Source organism: Lynx rufus, unplaced genomic scaffold (assembly GCF_022079265.1).
Source record: "Lynx rufus isolate CCGP_SWC_20201006 ecotype Redwood Valley unplaced genomic scaffold, mLynRuf1.p SCAF_9, whole genome shotgun sequence".
NCBI lineage: Eukaryota > Metazoa > Chordata > Mammalia > Carnivora > Felidae > Lynx > Lynx rufus.
Window position 1 is genome coordinate 13,210,025 of NW_025814897.1, and position 24,712 is coordinate 13,234,736.

A 24,712-nucleotide genomic window follows, 5' to 3' on the forward strand; every position below is an offset into this window, starting at 1 on the left:
TTTGCAGGCTGGGACAGAGTGCCCACAGGTTGGACACCGCAGCGCCTTACCTAGTGACTAGCCCTTACCTGAGAGGTCCTCACTGTCCAGCTCTTCTGCGGAATTGGGCAACTGAGTAAGGCCTTACAAGTAAAAACAAATCGTTTTTCTTTCCATTCCTCAAGGGACATAAACAAAACACTTAAGAACTGAGGATGAATTTCTTAAAAAACATGAGCCAAATCTCTTGCTCTCTCTCTCTCTCTCTCTCTTTTTTTTTTGGATAGCTTGAATGCATTAATCCAGAAGTACATTTCTCCAATCGTTTCATTTTGTTATTGATACACAATCAAGGCAGAAAGATTCCTCAGTCTCCACTTTCAAAGCACATGAAACATGAAGATGAATGTTTAAAATCACTCGTTCATAACAGCGTGCAGAATGAAAAAATAAAGGCTGATTGTTAGCTGTCGATGCTCTGACACAGCTCTTAAAATACAAATATATTTAGATGTTACATACTGATGTATGTAAGTTTGATTTCACATTTTACCATAAATTGAAATCCTTTGCCAATACTGACAAATACATTTCGTTATCAATTTATGACAATCTTGGATCGCTTATTTCAAAATGGTACAGCATCTGCTGACTACAGATTGCAGGTTGTGTCTTCATCAGAAAATCTGATTTCGCAAAATGACTTCTTAAAAAGGAGAATTAAAAAAAAAAAAAAATCAGTGGTTCTCCCGAAAAATAAAACCCTCAAAGCTGAGAAAGCAGTCAGGTCAGGAGATAATCGGGCGGGGGGCTTGCAAGGCCTCTACGAGGCCACCACCAGCGGTGGCCGGCTGTGACAGCTCTCAGCCAGCTCTGATCTGAATTAAAGGAGGGGAAGAAGGAGGTAGATAAACAACAGGAGGCTCAGCTGGGGGACAGATTCCATTTTCTCATGCTTTACTTATGCTCCTTTAATAAAATGTTCACCGCCACCAAATGTTAGACAATCAAGGGGGCCTCTGCTCGCTCCTTAACGTTCTGTTCAAAGTCCTGGCCGATCGCTGCGGATCCTCTCCTTTGCTAGTACTTGCCTAATGGGATTTGTCGTTTTGCAAGACTCTGTGTGGACCTATAAAGCTGCAAGGACTTTGGGGAGAGCAGCGGGTCTTTATTTTTCACCTCTCCCTTCTCTTAGAGCCGAGCACAGAGTATACTCTCAGCAAGCATCTGCTGAATGAATGACGTGGGAGTAATGCTCAGTGAACTACCAGCCAGAGCATGAAACAAACGCTCTGGAAACCGGCAACGTCAAACTGATCGTGCTACTTAAAAACAAAACGAAACGAAACAGGGAACAAAAAACAGGAAACAAAAAAACCGAAGTAACAGAAACAATCAAGTAGAAATGGTCAGTAAAAGTTTGGATTTTATAGGTTGTTTTAGAAAGCAGTCAAATGAATATGGATGGCTAGGCTGGTGCCATGAAAGGAAGCCATCATATCAGGTCTTGAAGAAGAATTTCCATTATGAACCTTGGGTGCCAATATTCAAGGGCAGGTGCCAATTAGAAATGGGAGGGTTCGAGCCCACGGATGGTTCCCAAACTGTGGATTCGGGCAACAGAAGGGAAAGCAGTGAGTAATGCAATCAATTACAGAGGCAAGTGAGCAGGGATGCTATCCATTTGTTCTGAAATCTGATTGGCTGAAAGTGTTCCTGTTGCTAATTGGCTTTATCCATTGTATAAAGACTGATGAATACAATTATTTGAATAATTGTTATAAATGGGCAACATAAAGTACTTCTCTGTAGTTAATTATGAATTTGCAGTTCTCAGAAGGCTAATCCCTCACTTCTACGTGGCCCAACGAATATCAAAGCTTTCTATATACGTGCTTGGCACCCACTGAACCATATTAAACAAGGATGTTTCAAGTAGGCAGCTTTATTGCTGAATGCTTGCTTCCTTGGGGAGGGCATTAGAAAGCTAATTTTAAAAAATAAAGACAAATACGTTTATGAAATATCATTGATATGCAAAGTTTCCCATTAAAAAGCAACAGACAGTTGATATACACCTCATTAAAGATGAAACTGTCATTTTTAATGGCATAAATTTTAAAATATACCAAATCATCTGGAATCCACTGCTCAGATTACATCCGAAAGTGGGAAGCCATTTAGGTTAGTGGCGTTAAATTTGTTTTTGCAATACTGTTGTATTTTATGAATCTATAGTGCTCTGCCATAGTTGGATAATTTTTGAATAAATATAACTGGAAGAGTTTACTGAAGCACTGAGTATATACGTGAGGACGAGCAAAATTTACCTCCTAAAATTGCTTTGACTTAGGCAGTCAGTCCTCTTTCATGTTAAAAATTACACACCTCTTCTTAAAGAAACGACGATGCGTTTCGTGAAACAGACAATATTCTTCAAAAGGAAACTTCACAAATTAACAACATGTGGGGAATCACTTCTTGGGTTTTTCTCTTTAAACTCCCATATCGTTTGTTAAAGCCCTTACCTTGTCATTTCTAATTAAAATGTATCCAATACATTTCTTTAAACTTTGTTAAACAAATGAAAGGTTTAACTTTTGATCTATATGGAATTTTTTTTTGAGCAATTAATTCCGAGTAATCCATACATGCTAATTTCACGTCTGCACTATCGGGGTCTCTTCTGTGGAGACGTGTTTTCCCCCTTCGTGGTCTATAAGGTGCTGCACATACCCGAGCCTCCTTAGCGTCCCTCTGCACGTGTTCCTTACTCCTCCTTTTTAGCAGACATCACTGGCTTCTAAAAGTGGTATAATGTGGCAATCTTTAACCAGGTGAAGGAAAACCTCAAACATTAGAAACAGCAAGAGATCCTGGAGATATTTAAATAAAGTCAAGGTCAGAGTCAAGCAAAATTTAAATGCTTGTGGGTTCAGTTCATTAGGGTTTCATTTTTTTTTTTTTCAGATAATGTCATAAAAGAATGATCAAAGAAAACCTGAAGGAAACAAAAACGTAGCCCACTGGCTCCAGTACCATTCCCAGTATGAAAAAGTAGGCGATGGTCTCTTTCTTACCTAAGCGGCAGACATCTGATCACTTGGCCATATTATGGAAACTGTTACTTCCATCACCAGCCATAAGAGTTCAGACGCCCCCGGTAGTTTTAATCTAAAAGCTCAGTCATCCTGTTCTTCCTGCTTTGTCAGCTTTTGTGGAGAGTTTGTCCCTTCTTCCCATTGGCAGAAATTTGGTTCACGCCGTTAAACAGTAGCACATTGTTTCCAAACTGCATATCAAGGCTGAAACACAATCTTCAGGTCCTGCAGCCATTCGTAAACCTCTTTAGCTTTGTTCTTGAGTAGAACGTACAATGTCTGCAGAGTCCCTTGACTGAATGACAGCCTTTGAATGCCACTGTTGCGTACTCGTACAGAGAGATGTGCAGAGAGGTGCATACACAGAAATGGTGGACATAGAGGTTGTAATAATGCGCACTGCTGGCTATTTTTCTTTAAAACGGGCTTCGGAATTTCCCCACAATTGAATAGAAAGCAATATGAGAGTTTCAAGTGCTTTTAGGATTCTCTCAAGGCTTGCACTACTAAAGAAATAAGTCAGGGAAAGGGCGATTCAGGGGGTGCTTTCCTGAGGGCAGCGGACTAGGGTAGGAGCATGTGTATCTAGCATAGGCCAAAGATTTTGAAACCAAAACTGAAAGTGAAAAAGGACTTCAGAGGGGTTCCTGGTTTGAGTCTTACCATAATTACGTACTGAATTAAAGACTGCTGAAAAACTTATCTGGGATATATCAATTCATGAGATCACCAGCCTCTGATATGTCAAGAGGTGGAAAACGAAAGGACAGGTAGACTAGAAAATAATAAAACAGGGAGGAGAGAGAGGGGAGAGAGAAAGGGAGAGAGACAAAGAGGAGAGAGAGCGAGAGAGAGCGAGAGAGAGAGAGAGAGAGAGAGAGAGAGGACCTCAAACCCAGAGGAAGCCAGCTCACTGCAGTGCAGCAAAAGCACAAGCGCTATTCCAGACCATGGACATGCTGTCACCCAGAACCTCACACAGGGGAGGTGGGTGGGGGAAGGGAGAGGGTACACGCAGGGCTGAAAAAGAACAAGGCACAAGACACTTACAGAGAAGCGCCCACATTTGAACAAACAAAAACCATCACACGCACCCACACATCAATAATCATAAGAACGACGACACCATCCGTGCTTTAAGTCACTCATGCATTTCTGCCATCAATTTCAGACCATGTGGTACCAGGATTTGGCAGAGTGTGTTTTTTTTTGTTTGTTTGTTTGTTTGTTTGTTTTTTTTTTTGCATCGCTTAACATGCACACATAACACAGGATTCTTCCTGTCCAGGCCTTAAGGATGAGCTCCAAAAACACAAATGCTCAAGATCCTTATTCAAAGAAAATCCCTTCGGTCACCCTAGTCTAAAAATCCCATTCTTACACTCGCTTTTATCTTTACCATCAATCAGATCCTTAAAAAACACATTGTGACAGATTGTGGTTTGGTTTCTTTTTGGAGAAAATCCATTTGATTTTGAATCATGCCCATGCACTTCTAACCTTCCAACACATGCTTATTCCAATCAGATATTGGTAAGAACAAATGGTCAACATACATAAACAACTGGTGTACTTCATACATACTCTAGCAACACAAGCTTGAATAAAGTATTGTAATGAGTCTTCAAAGGGAAAGATTTTCGGAAATGATTTTTTTCCCCTTTTTATAAAAGAAAAGAGAAATATAGAAAGAACTCCAGTATGGAGATTTTTAAGACAAATCAAGTGGCCACGACTGGCTGACCTAATACGTCTTGTCATTTAAGTTGCCAAGTTCTCAGACCATGACATTTTTCTAGGCCCGGATCTCTATCGTGAACATCTCAAGGTTACTCTCAAGTGAATCGAAATCAAATGGTTGCTGTACTGAAGAAGTTGGGTTTTAGCCACAAGGCACTCAATTACAATCAGTTCCAGATCTTTATCTCTCTGGAAACCTGGTCCCCTGCTTTGTAGTTTCCATCGTATTCTACCACCGTTGACAACTAACCTGAAGATGGGTCTTCCCTCCGCCAAGTAAAATTCTAGATATTACTGTTGCTTTCATTACAGCTTCTTGCTGTAGGCTGGAGGGTATGCTGTTCGAGATGGTGGTAGGACCTCTTGGTGAGGATGCTGTCAGGACTTTAGACAAGTCAGGGGAATGTGTTTATAAATGTATCAAACAGGGACCAACCTGGGCTATCACTTCTCTCCTTCTGCCGTTAAGGAACTGTGTGTGTGTGTGTGTGGCCATTGTTGTTTTTTTTTCTCCCCAAGATTTCTTGGCTCTAGGTTGTTTCCCATGTACTGCCAGCCAGTGAACAACATCCTACTGGTGTATTGTTGGCTTGAACACTGTCCTTGAACTAATAAGGCAGTGGTTGCTTCTCTGTTTCCTGCCACAGGAATGCTATAAAGTCTTATTCCAAGTGTCTCTTTGTTATACCACAAAAAGAAATCACCATCACTTTCTTTCTAGACAGAAAGACCTAATCAAAAACCGTGCCCTAGACCAAGACTGGCCCCTAAGCTAACTTCTCATTTTTCAGGTCAGGGAACAGATTTCCTACTTGGAATACCTCACCCGACTCCAAGACCTACATCCATTAGATTCACATAAGTACACAGGTTTTATTGAAGGGACCTAGCAAATAGAACTCTGGAGTCTTAGGAGATAAATGATCAATATTTCTTCAAAGATCTCACACAATTCCAGAATCTTATGGTTACATTTGACCCTGGAGTCAATTATAGGAAGCTCAGAACTTAAAGCATCTTAAAAAGAATAGAACAAAATCTCTTGAACGACATTAAAATAGCCTTAAAGCTCTGAGACTAATCGATAACAGTCAGGAAGTGCTCAATTAATGACGAAACCTACAAATAACCAAGCTTAATGGAGCACAGTGCCTGAGCCGTAGCAAGCACTATGGGGCATTACCTTAGAAAGTGGGAGCTTTATACCTAACTGACTTCTCCCGATTGTCAGTGTAACTGGCCCTTTAATTTTTTCCTTTGTGCCAACGACAGGAAAGGGCCAGGTGAGGTGGGCAGGGAGTGGGGAGGGATTTACTACTCTTCGTACCTAAGTTCATTCTGCTTTCTTGGGATTCCTCGTCACAAAGCGCAAATACGGGGGCGATGTGCCAAGCGTCAAGGCCTGACCTTCAAGGACAGCTCACCCAGGACAGGTTTTGCTTAGAGATTTCCAACTGACAAGTCCTCAAACGTAGGTCTGTTTTAAGGAAGTCAATCTGTGCTAGGAAGAGATGCTTTGCTAAAGGTGCATGAACAGTAAAGTGTTGGCTGATCACCTCTAGGCACTTAAACGATGCATTCCAACACTGTACAACATGCAAAGTGATTTAAATAGGCCCTTTACCAAAAAATTCCCTGGAACTCAATTATTAAAATTCTGCCCAATTTTTAACTAACGTATCTTTCTCTAAGCACAACATCACCAGGGTTGAGAGTTAAGAAATAAAGTCATATACAGATGAAACATAATTCTAATTTTCTGACTGAAGGGACACAGAAAAGTTAACGAACTTATTCCAACCTTGTAAGGTAGGATGAAGTTGTGAAAAGGATAGCCCGGGGGCCTTTTTTTTTTTTTTTTTAAACCACTTTTTGGTTAAAACCTTAACCAACTTTCTAGTTATTTTGCCTACAAGCTGCCTGTACACAAATGATTTTGTCAAGTCCTACTTAATGCTGCTAAAACTTATATATGGTGTCATTCTTGGTCCGGAGAGGGATCCTGCCAAATGCTGGTGTAAATAGCGTAAACCTTCACGCACGCATAGAGATTGAGAGCGAACTGGCACTGGTTTGCAGAGGCAAACGGGATTGGGAACATAACTAAGAGAAGAGTGATGACCTCGTGAATTTAAATGGGACTCTTCTGTTCTCACCTGTCCTTCGGCCTCAACTAGTAAGTGATCCGAACGACCCCTCTTCCAAGTGTACCTGGGATTCTAGCCTACAAATGAAGAAAGCAATTGGGTCTTTAAACCAGAGGCTGTGATTTTCAGGCAAGTATTTGTTTTTGGAGTCCCTTGTATTTTGGTGTCTGCCTTGAGTTCTATCAACAAGGGCCATGACCTGCGTCCCAGCCAGTGAGGCGGATACCTCGCCTCTGTCACCACTGGCTGCTGAACTCACAACAGAAATGACAAGACCCGACATCCTTTCAAGCCTTAAAAAATTATAGTATATTTATGAGATCAGTCTACTTGAAACACGATTTCCCTTGAAGACTGCATTTCTCTTTTTCCCAGGCTTGCCTTGCCTCTCAGCAGCGCTGAGAAAGTAGATAAACAGTAATGTGATACCAACCGTGAACTGCGGGCTCTGTCGTCGCTGCTGTGTCTACAGACGGGAACAGAGGATTGGAGGAAGGGAGGAAACAGGAGGAACGGCATGCAAAAAAAGGGAAAATGGAAAAAAAATGGAACAGATAATATATGAGCAAGCTTTCAAAGAACATCGCGTGACAAGCAATAATAAATGAAAAGCAAAAAGCATTTGAAGTGAGTTGCACTGTTTTAAGACATGCCTTCAGCTCAAAGCTGCGAGCCAGTGAGGAAAACAGTCAATTCTTTGGTTCTGGGGGTCTTGCCGGGACACATCTACTTGCTAGTCAATAGTCAGGGGAACATGCAGAGTGAGGAGAAACACCAGTGCAAACTCTTAACGCATCAAGGCTCAGGACTGTGACAGAACAGCCCAGTCGGAAGGCTGGCCGAACAATGGATTCATACATTCAAACATTGCCTTTGTTTTAAGCCAGCCCACGCGGGCACTCGGCTTTGTGCCTGCCAATTAGGCATCACCGCATCAATCACACTTTCAGGATCCTTGTGAGGCTGGTAGATGCCGGTAGACGAACACATGAGCTCAAGGTTTCCATCCTGTGTGTTATTCCAGCAGGGTTCAGCGGGAAAGTTCAGTTAACTGGGAGGCCATGGGAATGAACATATTAAAGGTTTCCGGGTAAGTTTCGGTACACACCCCGTCCCCCCTGCCGCCACGACCCACCACGGATCCATTCTTCACTCTGCAGCTCTTGCCGTCGTACAGCCTATGAGCAGAAGACGGTCAGGGAAATGGCCACGTCCACACCACTTGCCAAACGCCACTTGTGATCATGTGACGTTCCACAAATTAAAGGACCCAGCCGTCCCCGTGCTCACAGTTCGGAAGCACAATCGTTGTGGTGAGCTGCCAGGAGCCCTGCCTTCACGGCGGCAGCACGAGACGGCACGTTCACTTTTTCGCTGCCAGATGCACTTGCTGGGGAAGAGGATGTGGTCTGTCTCTTCTATTTCCCATGCTGTTCGAGTTTCCTCCTCCTCCTGCTAGGCTTCAAACCAGGCCGGCTGCCTGGCTCCTCTTCACAGGAAAACTGCTCAAGGGGCTCAAGAAATTTCCTTTTTATTTTTGGCTAGAGGGATAGTGGGATAAATATCTAACAAAATGCACGATGACATTTTTTTCCAGTCTTTTTCTTTCTTTTTTTTTTTTTTTTCTTAAACACCACTCCCATGGCCAACTCAATTCCAAAGTCAACCCATCTGGCCGCATTTCCGTGTTCAGCTCTATGCCTCTCCAGTATGTTTCCTTCCACTATCCCCTTCTGACCTGAAAAGGTCGGTGATACGGGCACAGCAGCTCATCATCTCTAGGTGGGGTGGCGTTCTTGGTTAAAACTGCAGGTAGTTAGTTACCTGTCCTTTTTTTTTTCCTCTTTCTCTCATATAACGCAGCTACTTAAGCTGATAATTATTTTTATGAATGCTAGAGACTCCAAAAGACTCTTCCAGACACGACACAGGCAATGTTTAAATGCACTGGGATGCCAACTTTTTTTTTTTTTTTTTTTTTTTGGTCATATGAGCCTGGTGCTTCTAGTTTGCAAATCTGACCCATGAATTCACACCAGTGTTCCTCTTCAGTTGCATGCTTTCCTTGGGACCCTATACCATCAAAAACTTGCAGCCCTTCTAAGGAGCCAGAATTAACCAGCAGTCTGAGAAGCCACTGCAGCTTAATATAACTTATAGCTGAGTTTCTGAAGATTAGATGAAGGAAAGAAAGACATAAAATACACCGCATAAGAACACAATACTTACTTACAAGTCAAGTCTGTGTGCATAAAATAGCAGTAAAAAACAATACCAAGAATTGTACAGTTGAAACATTGCTATACCAGACTGTCATGATGCAGCTGACACATCTCCTTACTTGAAACATTCAAGTCAAGCTTTAGTTTGAGGTGTTTTAAATTTCAGGGGCAACATCAAATGCACATTTGTACAGAAACATTTATATGCAGCTTAATACATTTTATGGGCAGGCATTGGCTCCTTTTCAAAATTAAAAAAACAAAACAAAACAATAAACACTTTGGCTTATTTTTATAGCAGCATTTTCTCATACGCTTTATCTTTTAGCAGGTGAACAATTAGCATAGACTGAAAGAAAGGAGGTGGAGTAAATCCTAAAGGTTAGAGCCCTAAAAATCGTATCTCAGCATTAACCAGTGACTCCTCGATTTACTGTTTCCTACATCCCAACACTGTCCGCTTTATCACGAAATTAATCTGAGTGAACCTGGGCGTAGGCTTCTCTGTGGGTACTAGAAAATAAGGAGAAAAGTCCACAGTGCAGCTTGCTTTCCCATTCTGGGGATGGGAAATCCATCAATTGCACCCAAACGGGGAGGAAAAAGGAATGCCGGGAGGGGGAAGAAACACCTTTGAGGACAGTTCAAAGCAAACACACGTTCACGTCAAACCACACAGTCACTGCGGCTGGAAATGGCAAAGTCATGGTCAGCAACGGAGCAGGAGAATAGAGCAGACACACAGGCTGGCCACAGAGTTCGAGCAAGGTTTGAGGGTGTGTCGGGGGGCACGCTGATTCTAATTCTCTGAGAGCACCTGGTGCGCTGTGTGAACAGAGGCGGTTTCGAGCAAAGAAGGAAAAAAAAAAAAAAGCAAAAAAAAAAAAACCCTTCTTCAGAAGTGACTTTGTGCTCCCTGCAGGAGAGCACTGTCGCAGAATCTAATTCTCCTTCATAATTGCATTATGACTTCGTGCAGAAACCACAGACACCCTGGCTCTAAAGCAAGTGTGGCTCCGTGAGGTAGGATTTATTAGGGGCGTCTCCATCAGAAGGCTGCTGAGACGTGTGGGCCCGCCCCTGTGAATCGGCTTGTGGGGTCACTCTGTCGCCGGACAGCATTCTGAGGGTATGGGCGAAATGCGAGCGGTAACCTTCCAACGCACGTCAGCAATGCTGCGCTTCACTTGAAAAATGACAGCTCCTAATTGTCCCAACGAAGACTTCTTTAAACTTCATTTGGCCTTTAAGAAACTAATCTCTGAGCTAGGCCCCGGGGAAAAAGAGGTCACAAAGAGTTGAGTTGCGCTCTCGGTGGCATAGGGTTATGAACCTGAAAAGGCCTTGCTGAGCTTCTGGCCCTATGTTAATTTTAATTACAAGAAGGGCAAATGTATTGGATGCTTAGTTTAAACGGTCAACAACAACAACGACAAATCCCGTGGTTTTGCAAACCCACTAAGTGTGTACGGCCTTAAGAGTCATTCTCTAGCTGCTTTATGAGTATAATCAAACAAGGTGGCCAAGGGCAGGCCCTGTGCTATTTGAAAGATGCGCATTTCACTAAATATTGACTTCTCGGTCCCCCAGCCATACACACAGTTTATGGCACCTTATCTTGAATAAATTAAACATCACCTATATTTCATGTGGCAGTGTAAGATACTTACAAAATGGAAAGGCTCTGACAATGTGTGAGATTAGAGACAGTAGCCATTTAACCAAGTAGCAAAAAAAAAAAAAAATTGCTGCATGAGAGGCAGCTGGGCAATATTTAGTTGAAACAGTCATGTGTAAGCTCCACTGTGGCACATTCTAATCCTTTCATATGGATTCTCTCCAACTTAGAATTGTTCATTGAGTGTGACAGACTGGGGGTTTAAAACTAATCCATAAATTAGTCCATGGTCTCAAACACAACGGGTGCCATAAATGAAAATGAAAATCCTAGAACAAAATTAAATTCACAACCTTAAATACTTTCTCTTCTCCAATTGCTCTGTAGTCCTCCTGCGGTACAATGCACAGATTCCCTGCAAGACTGCATTTTGGGGTGTGTGTGTGAGTCGGGTATACGTTAAAAAATACACAGGGTAATAACCCAGAGAACCCAATCTGCTCAAAAGCAGAGCTTAATTGTAAAGAATTTAAATTTTCCCATTTTGATTGTCATAAGCTTAAATGAAAGCATACTAAGCAGTCCAGACATATTTAATACACTTTCCCCCAGTTTATTTTCTTAACTAAAGTCAATAAGGAGCCAATGGGTTTTCTTAATTGAATTCCCCTTCAGTTTGTGTTACGGGGCTGCTTTAAATCTAGACACTAGGGCAGGCAAAGAATTCCCCTGACAATTTTATTTTCATAGTTGTGTTCTGCTGGCCAATATATATTAAATATATGGTTTTTTTAAAAATTCTTTTCTTTATTTATTTCTGACTTATTTGAAATCTATTGAAAGCAAAAATACGTGCTGGAAAATTAAACTTCGAAATTTATTTTCTGCCGGATTCCTGGTCAATTTTCTTTCCAACTATGTTAGGCTTTAATTAAACTCCCATTTCTGAGGGCCGGGAGAAAGGGGACAGGAACACACTGGTAGCTACAAAGGTCCAGATAGGAGAGTCACGATAAAACTCTCTTCCTTCTTAAAGTCACCCTCCACTCCTTCCATAGAACAGCTGGATGGGGAGTGGACTGGTTTTTTTGTTAAGCAATTTCAAGTTTTGTTCAGAATCGTTCACTACTGCTGCTATGCCCCTGAGATCTTTTCATTTGCAAACCAGATGTTCTGAAAATCATAGGATCTTGTACAGTGGTTTCCTCTCACAAGGAAACAACTCCTCTGCCCTGGTGTGGGTGACGGCTGGGCAGGAGGGGCAGAGAGGGGGAAGGCACAGGTGAGGAGAGGGACGGAAGGGGCACTGCAAGGGAGGTGACGGTGCAGAGGGAAGGGGCTCTAGACATAGTCACTTCTAGTCTTCTCTGCTTACGTGCTGGAGGGCTGGTTCCTTCTAAGTCCTACCTTTCCAACCAAGATGGATCCAACCATCACTTTCTAAGCCTGAGAAACATGTGTTTGAGGCTAGTTTTCTGCACTGTGGATAAATAATCTCTTGGATTATTTTTAAACAAGGAACATGAAAGTATGGAAATGATGATAGAAGCATTAGAAAAATAACCCTCAGTTCCTAGCTCTCAGGCCTTTTTTTTTAAAAAGGCAGAATCAGGTGACCTTCATCAGTAGAGTATTCTAACTGGTTTTATTCCCTCCTAAATCAGTGTGGGTCAAAAACCGGCTGGCTGGGGCGCCTGGGTGGCTCAGCAGGTTAAGCATTCAACTTCGGCTCAGGTCGTAATCTCGTAGTTCATGGGTTCAAGCCCCGCGTTGGGCTCTTTGCCGACAGCTCTGATTCTGTCTCCCTCTTTCTCTGGCGCTCTCTCTCTCTCAAAAATAAATAAACATTAAAAAAGTTAAAAGACAAAATTGGCTGGCTATGATGCTATTTGTAATATAGGCTTATACTTGCCAGCAAAATAAAAATCTACACACTGGAGACAGTATGAAAAAAAAAATGGCCACGCAATTTTGGGCAAAAACTTGACAAGATGGCTCATTACAAAGATGTCTCCTTCATATTTGGTAGCACCTAATCAGATTCTTATTTGGGCACCTGGATGGCTGAGTTGGTTACGCATCCGACTTCGGCTCAGGTCATGATCTCATGGCTCATGAGTTCGAGCCCCGCTTTGGGCTCTGGGCTGACAGCAGGCCTCGATCCTGCTTCGGATTCTGTCTCCCCCTCTCTCTCTGTCCCTCCCCCACTCTTGCTCTGTCTCTCTCTCTCTCAAAAATAAATAAGCATTAAAAAAAAAAAAAGATTCTTGTTACCACGCATCCTGGCCTATCAGTAACACTCAATACGCATTCAATAAATGAGGAGTGACAAACAGTCTTAATGGAGTAGATGCCAACTCTAGAAAAAAGGTAAGTTAGTAAACATTCTAGAATGAAAAGTGTGTATTTCCTAGCAATGGTGGTGTGATACATGCCTGGGACATAAATACACACAATGTACACACACTGAACACATATGCTTGAAGTAAAGTTGGGCCTTGGTGCTTAATTTCTAAAATGCCACCCTATCTTACCCACATTCTACCCAGTCCCTGATGGCAGACGGAACTAATTGTCCTGTGATGCCCTCCTTGCTTCTCTGCCCATGCCACCGAGTCAGCCCTTACTGCACAGTACCTCCTGTAATTGACTTCTAGTGTGTACAACCTATTCCCAGTGCCATATTTTAAGGGGTTCAAGGAATTTTCTGTCTCCACAGGCACTAGCATGAAGCTGTCCACATTACGGGGGCTTGGTATTTGATGAATGAATGCCTAAAAGCAGCTAAGCATATACCCCTCGCACCATGCAAATATCACAGAGTGATATATATAACCCTAGCACAGAGTAGGAATCATTAAACCAAGACCCTGGAGAAGAGCAGCGTTACATGAAGCAAGGCTCTCGACCGTAATTCTGTCTTAAGCACAGGTGTACTTCTTTCCTTTGTATGTAAGACATGGAAAACATGTGCTATGGTGTTGGACTTCCCTCGCTTGGCATACTCTGTGAACTATGGCTGCACTCTCCTTATTGTGACTGGATACACTTTACGCACACAATGGCTGACGACATTAGACTATGAAAGCCAAAATAACGTGAGCCTGGGGTTGGGACCCACTTTCCCCAAGGTATACTGGGTTTTGAGTGCTTAGACACCCGTAAGAAAAACCTTGCTGTTTTCTTTTCCAAGAAACACAAAACACTTCATTGGATACATACTTTTAAAAAGAGAAATACTCATTTAGAGATGACCTATTTCATGCCTGTGAAAGGATTTCTAAATGTGTTTCAGGATTTGGCCCTATAGCTATTCATCTCTTATTCTAAAGTGATTTTAGTGTTTTAATTTATGACAGTCACATGTGTAGTATGACCTGCATGTTGAACTCCCCCTGGGCCTGAATTTCCTACTTAAGCTGCTAAGGGTGTTTAAAACAGTGCTGAGTGCGGTCTAAGGTACATTCCTCGTTAAGCAACTAACTCCGGATGCAACTGGGCAGAGACAGTACAACATCCACATTATCTTGGGAGGGAAACACAAAATATTTTCCTAAGTTGACTATAGGGAAAAGTTGGATCCAACTGTTGGACAGGAGCAAAATCTGTCACCCCAGGAATAGGTAATTCTACGTACATCTCATACGCAAAGTCAACTAACTTCAAAGAAAATTCAAAACAAAATAAAATAAAACAAACCCCCCCCCCCCCGCCTCAGCCCCCCAGGAGGGTGGTAGGTTTTTCTTTGATTTTAATTTAGGAGGGAAATCTGCATGAAGGACTCTGACCCTGGGTAATGGTCTGGCTGTCTCTGTATTTTAACAGAGGACTCAAGGGACAATTTAGATTATGCAGTTTGCTCTTCAGTATTACAGCATATATCTTCATGAATTAAACTACGTGGACAACTTGGCATGATATTAAAAAAAAAAAGGAAACGAAAAAAAGAGGAAGTGGGGGCTTACCAATAGCAATAGTTGAAACAGAAGTATATGGTCGGAATGTCAATGTGCATGGGATGGAAGAGACAGAGAAGAAACTCAGGGCAAACCACAATGAGACTCTGGATGGCTCCCATTTCAGTTGGGTCCCTCTAATGGTTTTTTATTTAGAAAGGGATTCTAATGATACTAAAGGCCTAATAGTTGTAAGGCTGCAACAAGGTCAATGTGGCAAGTTGACATCAAATATTCCTTTCAGGACTCTAGAGCCTTCAAAAAGTCCTCCCGAGAGAAAGCTACCGCTAGATGTGAGCCTTCACACAAAGGTCAGGAGACCGACTCCACGCAGAATGCACGGGACAGAGACGCCCAGCTCTTCCCCCTCCACCACCCCGCCGGGTCTAGGACTCTAGGTGGCACCAGCACATCGGATTGGGCTCACAATTTCTTGCTTTCAAGGGTCCCCAGGATGAAGCTTTAATGTGCTTTTGAGGGAGTCGGGCGACTGGGGGACTCAGTGGCAGTCTGCCTCCCTGACAAGGGGAGCAATTCGATATCCTGCTTATGGAAGGTACAAAGTAACACAGGAACACTTCCTTTCAGAGAAATCAGAAATCAACTATGCCCTTCGAATTTAAAAATATTTTTCTATTGCATTCGTACATTTTCTTGTAATGAAACTCTGACCTGGGCAATGGGTTTCAGTTATTGCATCTGAGTGGGAGGAAAGAAATGGATGGCTATAGGCTACCTCTTTCTCTCTCTTTCTTTCTCTTTCTCTCTCTTTCTTTCTTTCTCTCTCTTTTTCTTTCTTTCTTTCTTTCTTTCTTTCTTTCTTTCTTTCTCTTTCTTTCTTTCTTTCTTTCTCTTTCTTTCTCTCTCTTTTCCTTCCTTCCTTCCTTCCTTCCTTCCTTCCTTCCTTTCTTTTTCTTTCTTTCTTTCTTTCTTTCAAGCTCAGGCTTTATGTACGTTCCTGTCACTGGATTTAGCTGTTGTAGCTTTTAAGGCTAATGGGGGCTGTAATGCAGCAAACAGTGCAAGAGAGAAGAGTGCAAATTAATTTAGCTATCCATTTGTCAAGATCCAGTCTGGAAGATTTTTTAGGAACCAATCTTAATCTCAGGGATAGCCTGGACCTTTAAAATGGGACACACAATCATTCAGCTCCATAACCTTTAGTCTGTTTGAAGTAAGGAGCAAATGTTAAATTCCACAAGTGTACTTTCTGGGCAAGATAAATATATGTAACACTGCTTGTTAAGACGCAGGAAGCCCATACGATCACACCCGTTAAGGCAACGGATTCTACAATGCTGTGTGAGTGGCAATTTTACTTTATTCTTGGGTATGCCAGCAAGAATCTGGGTGCTCATTACCACAGATGCCTTTTGTGTGCAGAGAGGGTTCAAGCGCTAACGTTGAAAGGCTAAGGCACATCTACGAGATCATCACGCATCACGGGGAGACCCGAGGCCGGGAGCAGAGAGAGACAGAAGCAAAGACAAGCCCGTATGTAAAGGCAATTTCTATATGGACAGAAATGCAGCATTGTTTGTTTTTAAAATTTCCTCTTAACCAGAGTCTCTGTGGTTGGAACAGTGATCACAGAGAGTTGCAGCTGTTGAAGGACACAAGATTAGCTTTACTCTGGGGTGAAAAATTAAAGCTGTGAGTGGGGGGGGGAGTAGTTCAGGGGTGCTAAGAAAGGTCTTAAAAAACAAAACAAAAACAAACCAAAAACCCAAACCAGCCTAAGCTAGCGAGAGGCTAGTCACAAATGAAAAGCATTGTTCCATGTAATGGAGAAATGGGGTATTTCTACAGAGTGAGTAAGACCTCCACTGCCTTGCAATACAGACCTGGCTAGCCACCTAGACGGAACCTTCTACAAAAACGAGAGGTAATAAGGGCTGACTGATCCCTGGGCCCCTTCTGCAAAGATGAACAGACTAGTTGCAAAGGACAGTGGTGGGTGGAGGTGTAATTCACACGGACATCCAAAGGGCCGTTCACGGGAAATTTCAAGCAAACCTGCCGTTAAGAGCTCCAGCCCAATTCAGTTTACAACCTGGATAAGGGGCAAGAGATCACGAAAGGTAAAAACCTAGCTCCTGGGAAGTTGATAGCCTGGCTGACCTGGAACCAGTTAGGCAGGAGCAGCTTTGCTGTGTTTAGGAATGAGACAGAAAGTGGGAGGAGTCTATGCACCATGGGACCAAGCGGCAGAAAGGAGGACGTGGAAGAAGGGAAACAAATAGACACTGAAGGGAATTTAGGAAGCAGCCTGGGTGGAGCGGAGTTTAGAGTGAGACACAAAAACCAATTGATGGATTTTCAGAAGATTTTAAGTGAAGTGCAGGCACTGATGTTTTCATAATTAACCTTCAGAAAAACCCTCGCTAGTGGCTTTTTTTTAAAGGTTCTCTTTGTCCCACTGTGAAGGTTAGAGAAAGTGAAGAAAATGAGATCAGGTGATCTATCGTCCTACTTCATGAACCTCCTCTTCCACGGAACACTCTGGATTTTTGTCACGCCTGTCTCACCGACTCCCACGAAAACCAAACACATCTCCAGAAAGTCAGTGTCAAGGATGGCTGCCCGATCTCGGGTGGTAAAGAGGGCCTACACACGGAGAACGATGACTTCAACATTCAGTGGTTTAGAAGAAGTCCTGTGATACGACTGTATCCTGGGGCATGTGGCTCAGAGACCTGGCAGTGTCTGCGGATAATGGAATGAAGCGGGAAAGCTGTCTTCTAAAGAGGTTATTATTATTATTTTTTTCCTCGCAGAATAACTACTTTTACGTGTTCTGGAGGAGGTACCTGTAAACAGTGGTTCGGGGAGTCCTTACCTAAGGAAATCCTACACATCTAGTAGATGTGATGCAGCCATGACCTTTCCCAGCGTAGCAGGTGGGAGAAGCATCAAGGCTCCCAGACGAGCCCCCTCAAGCAGGAGGAGAGCCGCTGGGTATCAGAAAGGGATACATCGCATACCCTCTCCCTTGGTGGTCGGCAGACACAGGAGACAGTGAAACTCATTTTGGAGAGTTTCAGACAGTCCACCAAGATAAAGCCACAGAGTTACAGCAGCTGTGGCCGCCTCTTCCGCCCCTCCAACAGTTAACGGAGGGCAGCAAGGGGTACGTGGGTGCCCGGCACGGAGAAGACAGTGACTCCCCTCTGACCTCTTGACCCAGGCAACACAAACAGGTAGTAACACTGTCAGCAGATACTCTCTGGGGCAGGAAGGAGGGCGATGCATTTAGGAACACAGCCCGCAGGGGCACGTTAAAGGGTGTGTATTTTCTTTCGTACGAACGAACGATGGAATGAAGACAAGGAGAAGATTCAAAGCCAGAATACTTACCATTTCATCAACCGTGGCTATGCCTAAGCTACCGGCACGTTCTCTAATAGCCAGGCTGCTATGTTCCCTAGCGTTTTGCTTTGAACGGGGATGCTGGAAAAGAGAATCCTCTTAGGCACGAGCTGCAAAATATCTCATCTACTGTTAAAGGCCTGGATGTTGAAGATTTTCTGAGGTCCTTAGGAGTCAACGTAAGAATAAAGTATCTAACGCCTCTGAAGTCCCCAAATAAAGGAACGGTTAAATTCCAAGGATTCAAAGGGAACTGTTAGCCTTCTTTGCATACATACCAGAAAGACAATATACATTCAGGACATTTTCAGTGGTAATGAAGGTACCGTACCTGTGATGATGGTAAGGATGGTGGTGGTGGTGGTGGTGGTGGTGGTGGTGGTGGGAGGGATAGTTGTGGGGGGATCTGGATAAAAAAAAAAAAGGAAAATCAAACCCACAGTGCTGAACACAACAATGATCAGTAATGACAAAACGAAGGCATGAGGACACGGAGATGTTTGTCTGATGACGTCCCCCTCTGCAGCCACAAGCCTCCCTTCCCCGCCTTCCCCCAAAGAGTTGTGTCCTGTGATCCTAACCCAAAACCTTAAATGGAAAAACTGAGACAAGAAGAAAAGAGATTTGCATTAATGAAGTGAACTAGGGATGAGGCGATGTGAAGGAGAGAAGGGAGGAGAAATCAAACCAGGACACCCCCACCCCAGTCTGATTTCAAAGGTGAGGTTAAGCCAGCCCCGCCCCCGAGAGGGTACAGCGACTGTCATTTCGTGTTATACTTTCGCAGATGGGAGAAAGGAGGAGGGGTGGTGCCGTTCTAAAGGGCTCCCGTCGGCCAAGGATGAGCGTGTTCCCGCTCCCCTGCTCTCCATGACGGCTAACTTCATTATTCCCCATCAATACATCCCAGCAGGAAGGAAAACTACTTCTACACACTTGTAATAAATACAAAGAAGACAGAATGTCACCGCTAAATATCAAGTTCCAGGCATGTGAGATTTTACCGAGATTTTATTTTTTAAAAGTCAATAAATTTTACAACTTATAAATATTAATACGTTAGTTGCCTTTGCTCCCGTTGAAAGCCTGACCTAAAGCGGAAGGTGGCGATAAAACCAAAAGACCGTCTTCCATCTTGTAAACAAGGGAACGAGGTATAAACGAGGCTTGACCCTCAAAGCCAGGAATCCCATAGGGAATCCTCCGTCAGATGTTTGCTACACTGTATATTCTTGTATCAGCTCAAAAATTATTTGGGGGACAGGGGAAGGGCAAATATGAAAGAGAAAAAAGAAAATCCTAAGCACAAATGATCAAACTGAATGTGTTAAATTGTCAGCAAGACTTTGAACTAAGCAATCATTCTGCTATAATAGCGCATAAGACGATTTGAAGGCTTTTGATTTTAAATTTTATCTAAAGCACGTCAACTTTTTCTCCCTGACACATCTGGTGTCCTTTTATCTCCAAGTGAGCTCTCAGATAGTCTAATTAATACATCAAAACTTTAATTATATACTGCACCTTTATTGGCTTTGCTACAACTTCCTGAAAGTTTGTGAAAACACTATCTTGGTGCCTGGTTGTAAGGTCTGCTTAACATGATTCCTACTACTGATCAATAATCTGGGGTTTTAATTTTCCTCGTCAACTTCTCTCACGCACACGCAATGTAGGAATGTGTTAGGGAGGGCTCAGCAGCAAAGTGTTCTGTTCTATGGGAGACTTTGCTCATTGAAGGTGGGGACACGGGGCAGTATAAAAGCAGCCTCACCCACGAGTCCAAAAAGGAATTCATTAAAAAATAAATAATATCAAATCTCATCCTCCTCCAAGAAGCAGGCTGATGATTAAATTAGTGGTTTCAAACTACCCTTGTAGACAAACAGGCAGAATGTCGTCTTGCTCCTTGGACACTTTCTTATGGAGGCCCCAGGTAAGGAAGCATTCTGTGACCTAGCAGATCATTTGGACGCACCCACCCCTTGCTGTAGGCACGGGGACAGATACAGATGAGCGAGGTGCGCTGGCCCCCGAGCCGAGCTCTGAAGACATCCTGTGCCTTCTCCTACCCGCCTCAACTGTACCCAGGGACGTGCCTGCTGCCCAGCATGGGGGCAGCTAATGCGCTTCTTCTGTTCTCGTTCAATTACAGTACTTATCACCTGAAAAGGAACATCTGTACCCGAGAGACTTCCCCTGATACACTCTAATGCTATTTCTGTACCTACCTTTCCAAGTATTGGCACAGAACGTGTGATATCCACAATGCAATCAAAGGGGACCCGGAGGCCTGGTTTTGAAATATGATTTTGAAAATACGATTACGAACGAGGGGTGGGCCAGACTAACAAGGGCAGAGACTTCAGAAAAAAGGTCACGGGTCCCTTTCATTTTGTGAAAATCACACACTTCCAATTATTTTCATCACTACTGGGGTAACTGTTGTCCTTCACATCTGGCTCAAGTGACCCGTTAACAGCGAGAACCTCATTGCTCAGATCGTTTCTAGCAATAAGAGCAACGAGAGGCCACTATTTAAGAAAATACGGAGTTGGAGCTAATGAGCTGTGTTTGACACATCGAGGCTAAAAGAACCAAACCAAATGGGACTCAGGCACTAACCAGCTAGATTCTCCAAGTGTAGAAGCTACTTCCAGAGAATTAAACATTTTAAAGGCACGTTAATGCTTAGTTCATAAGGTACTTTGAAAATTACCCTGGTAGTACGAGAAATCACCTTTGAAAAGAAGAGCTACTCGCAATCTTCCCAAATTGCTAGAACATTTTATTAATAGACTAGCAACACCTCAGGTTGGTAGTCTAGCCTGCCATGCCGAGCAGCGCTACTAGCTTAGACTGAGGGACGCAGGTAGCATAACGTGCCGGGGAGGTGTGTGTGTGTGTGTGTGTGTGTGTGTGTGTGTGTGTGTGGATGTGCTCACCTAAACAGGTAGGTCACTATGTTTCCTGGCTTTCAGTAACGCACTCTAGCCCAGAGAGTAAATTCTCAAAAACAGTCTTATGTTGGAGGGGGGCGTTCTACTGGGAAGCAGTGAGAATAAGAGGAACTACAAAGAAAGACACAAATGTCCCTGAAGACTTGGCAGTCGAAGTATCGTGGCTCTGAAACATAGTTAGCAACCCTGGGAACTTGGGCAGCTTATGTGATCTTTCTAAGCTTCATCTGCCATCTGTAAAATAGGATGAGGATCTTGTTACCTCCTGACGTTACTGTGGAGATTAGAAGTGGTCATGCACGTGAAACAGTGGGACAAAGTGGGTGCTCGACAAATGCCAGCCAGAAGCTGGTATCCAAAATTATTCAACTATATCTGCGGTCCATGAAATCCACAAAATGTTCCTTATCTTGAGATGTGGGAACAGCAGGTACATTAAATCAGAATTGCTTTTCCAAATAACTTAGACTTCTGAGTCCAGGAAGCAAACCATAGACCAGTGGGAAATCTGCCACTGGTTTTGCTCACTGTAAACCTGGGAGTGGCATCGGAGGGGACTTGCAGGAGGCTCAAACCCTCACACAGAGAGAGCAGAAGGGGTGTGGAAGCAGAAGAGAGGGATATGCCTCCCACTCCCCTTTTGCACGAACAGACTCTGAACAGTCTGAGGACCAAGGTGGCTCCGTGGAACGTCAACTGACAATAGGGCATGTGGCACCCCCTCGCACCTAAAGGAACAGCCATCCCCTCTCCTCTCCTCGGCTCTCTTAACCCCTGGGCCGGACTGACGCCATTACACGTGCAGACCACAGACAACATGGGTATAGTGTCCAAAAGAAAAGAAATCTCAGAAGTCTACAAATAAGGTGAGTGGATGTGATCCTGTAATTCTGCATCATGTTGAAAGAGAAAAACAAACAAACAAACAGAACCTCAAGTACAGGTTAAGGATTAAATTGCCACATCCGTGTCGATGTGTTATAAAGCATGCTTCTATGCCTTCAAAAGGAGTGACTCCTACTTTCTTCGTAAGGAAGGTGGCCAGGTTCTAGGACAGAAAGGTATAAATATTCTGTGGGTATAGTTGTGTGCGTATAGGTGTAGATTCCCATATACTTACACTTGGATTATTTACCGTGCTAACATGGAGAAGGAAACATACACACATATCCATAGATTTATAAGATACTGAAAATTTCATGCCTATGGTCACTCACTCCGGGTCATGTCAGTTCATGACTACGCTTCCCGGCATAAAACCAACCAAGAGACTTCAACTGGCCAGAAGAAACTCAATTTGCCATCTTAAGACTAGAGGAATGCAGTGCATTCCTCAACTAAGTTGAGAATATTCAACGTACACAAAATGGACAATAAGCTATAAATGTGAAAAAGTTTAAAATGCCTGACACATAGATGTTCAATGAATATTTGCTGGGTTAGAGAACGTAATTCATGATAATATGCTTTAATAATCCTGTAAAAAGATATTCAGAAAACAGACAAATTAAAAAAAAAATGCATTCGTGTCTAAAGGAGTAGCTATTGGTGGTTTATGTAGCTACCAAGGACCTTATATATATATTTTTTTCCCAAGTATTTACTGGCTTGTGACATCTTCCGGAATGTAATAGAGCTTCATGCTGAAAACAGGATACTTGTGTTCATCAAAGCAGGAGAAAGCCTAGCTGAGGTTTCACAGGGAAATACCACTGGGAATAAACTTTCTGAGCTAAACAGCCATTAATTGGCAAGGCTGAATTTTGCAGTCATTATTTCTAACATCATCTCCATTGCTTGTGCCTGAGGACACAGCTTTCCTACTCAGCATGACCAGGGACTGTGATCTAGCAGGAAAGCCCCGCGATTAGAGGGAGAGAAGAAAAGTCACTGCCCTCCCAGGTGGAGACACTGGGGTCCACCTCAGGCCAGGCTTCTTTAAGTTCTTGAAGAAAACACACTGGCTTTCGGTTTTCAACTTGACCAAAAGCTCTGAGAGTGATTTGCAAGCAGCGGCTACATGTGAATGAGTCTGGTAGAAGGAGTGTTTTATCTTTGCACGTACCGTAAACATACAGCATATAATCCGAGTGAGCTTTCCCCACTATGTTGGAAGCTTCACAGCGGTATGTACCATTATCTGTTTTGTTTAGGTTATTGATGAACAGGTTGGGCCCGGACAGGACGGCGTGTTGAGGCATTTCGTCATCGACTCTAACCCAGGTCACCATCACAGGCCTGCAGAGGAGAGAGGAAGAAGACAGGTGGCTTTAACATCTCCCACCAAGATGTCTGCGTCGGCTTCTCACCCACGCATTGAATGAGTCACATGCAGGGTGACACGATTAGAGAGGGCCCTGCTGGACATATTTTCAGTTCACAGAATTACAGCTGTGAAGTCCTCCCCCCCAACAAAATCTGTGTGGAATATACTTTTTGGTCAACATTATCAGGTGTTGAAAAACCTTCAATAGGACCACAAGCTGGAGCCTCATTATTTCCGGTTCATCTTTAAAAATCAGCAAATAAACCAATGTGCCCTATTTTTATGTCCTGCTGTGTGGTTTCACACCAATTCAGACAGGACAGAGCTCACCCGTTGTTAATCATCTCATTAATTAGGGGGAAAAATCAAATTCTTGGCTAGTGATATAACCATTAATCTGATGGTTACTAAATACCAAGACCCTTGCTTAGAAGCCAGTTGTGATCTTTAAATGGATTTGGAAGCATAAGAGACTCTTAAAAACTGAGAACAAACTAAGGGTTGATGGGGGGTGGGAGGGAGGGGAGGGTGGGTGATGGGTATCGAGGAGGGCACCTTTTGGGATGAGCACTGGGTGTTGTATGGAAACCAATTTGACAATAAACTTCATATATTGAAAAAAATAAAAAAATTAAAAAAAAATTTAAAAAATGGATTTGGAGTTTTGCAAAAATAAATGGACTTTTTTTTTTTTTTTTTTTTTTTTTTTACATCTGAACACTGCTTTCGTTTGTCCTCTGCATTGGAAAAGCCACCTCTATTCATTCTAGAAGATGCAATCGCTTCCTTTCTCCGTTACCCTTGCTCATAACCTGCCTCCTTCAACCCAGTCCACCTTTTCTGTGTGCTCCTTGGCAAAATGCCTTGCTTTGCTGTCTCTCCAAGCCCCACACACTGTTACCCTCCCCCTCTGGGTGCACCGGCAGGCCCTGTGGCTCAAGGGTGAGGCTTCCGGGTCAGTCACTGAGGGGCACATCTCCACACGGGCTCCTTATGGCACTTCTTCAGAGGCATGTTGTACCATGTTTGGGGGGCCTGGGTGGCTCAGTCGGTTAAGCATCCGACTCAGTTCAGGTCATGATCTCATGGTTCACGAGTTCGAGCCCCTGCATTGGGCTCTGTGCTCTCAGTGTGTTGCCTGCTTTGGATCCTCTGTCTTTCTTTCTCTGCACCTTCCCCACACACTCTCTCTCTCAAAAAAATAAATAAACATTAAAAAATAAGTAAATAAAGTATCACATTCGTGTCCATCAGGGAAAAGCAAATTTCACAAGATGCTCCAGAGCCAAAACCGCACACGCAGAGTATCTTTCAAACTCACTGACTCTAAAACTCCCATTCTTCAAGACAGCTC

At 43.2% G+C, this 24,712-nt stretch overlaps 1 protein-coding gene across 1 annotated transcript in view; it reads right to left on the reverse strand.

The window, feature by feature from the left end:
• The window catches only part of CADM1 (cell adhesion molecule 1), a 328,154-nt gene that overhangs the window by 13,970 nt on the left and 289,472 nt on the right, over positions 1-24,712 (reverse strand). The window contains exons 7-9 of the mRNA XM_047071496.1: positions 23,158-23,330; positions 18,464-18,538; positions 7,401-7,433 (exon numbers count right to left, since the gene is read on the reverse strand). Of these exons, the coding sequence (XP_046927452.1) occupies positions 7,401-7,433; positions 18,464-18,538; positions 23,158-23,330 (281 nt within the window). The remainder of the gene's footprint in view (positions 1-7,400; positions 7,434-18,463; positions 18,539-23,157; positions 23,331-24,712) is intronic.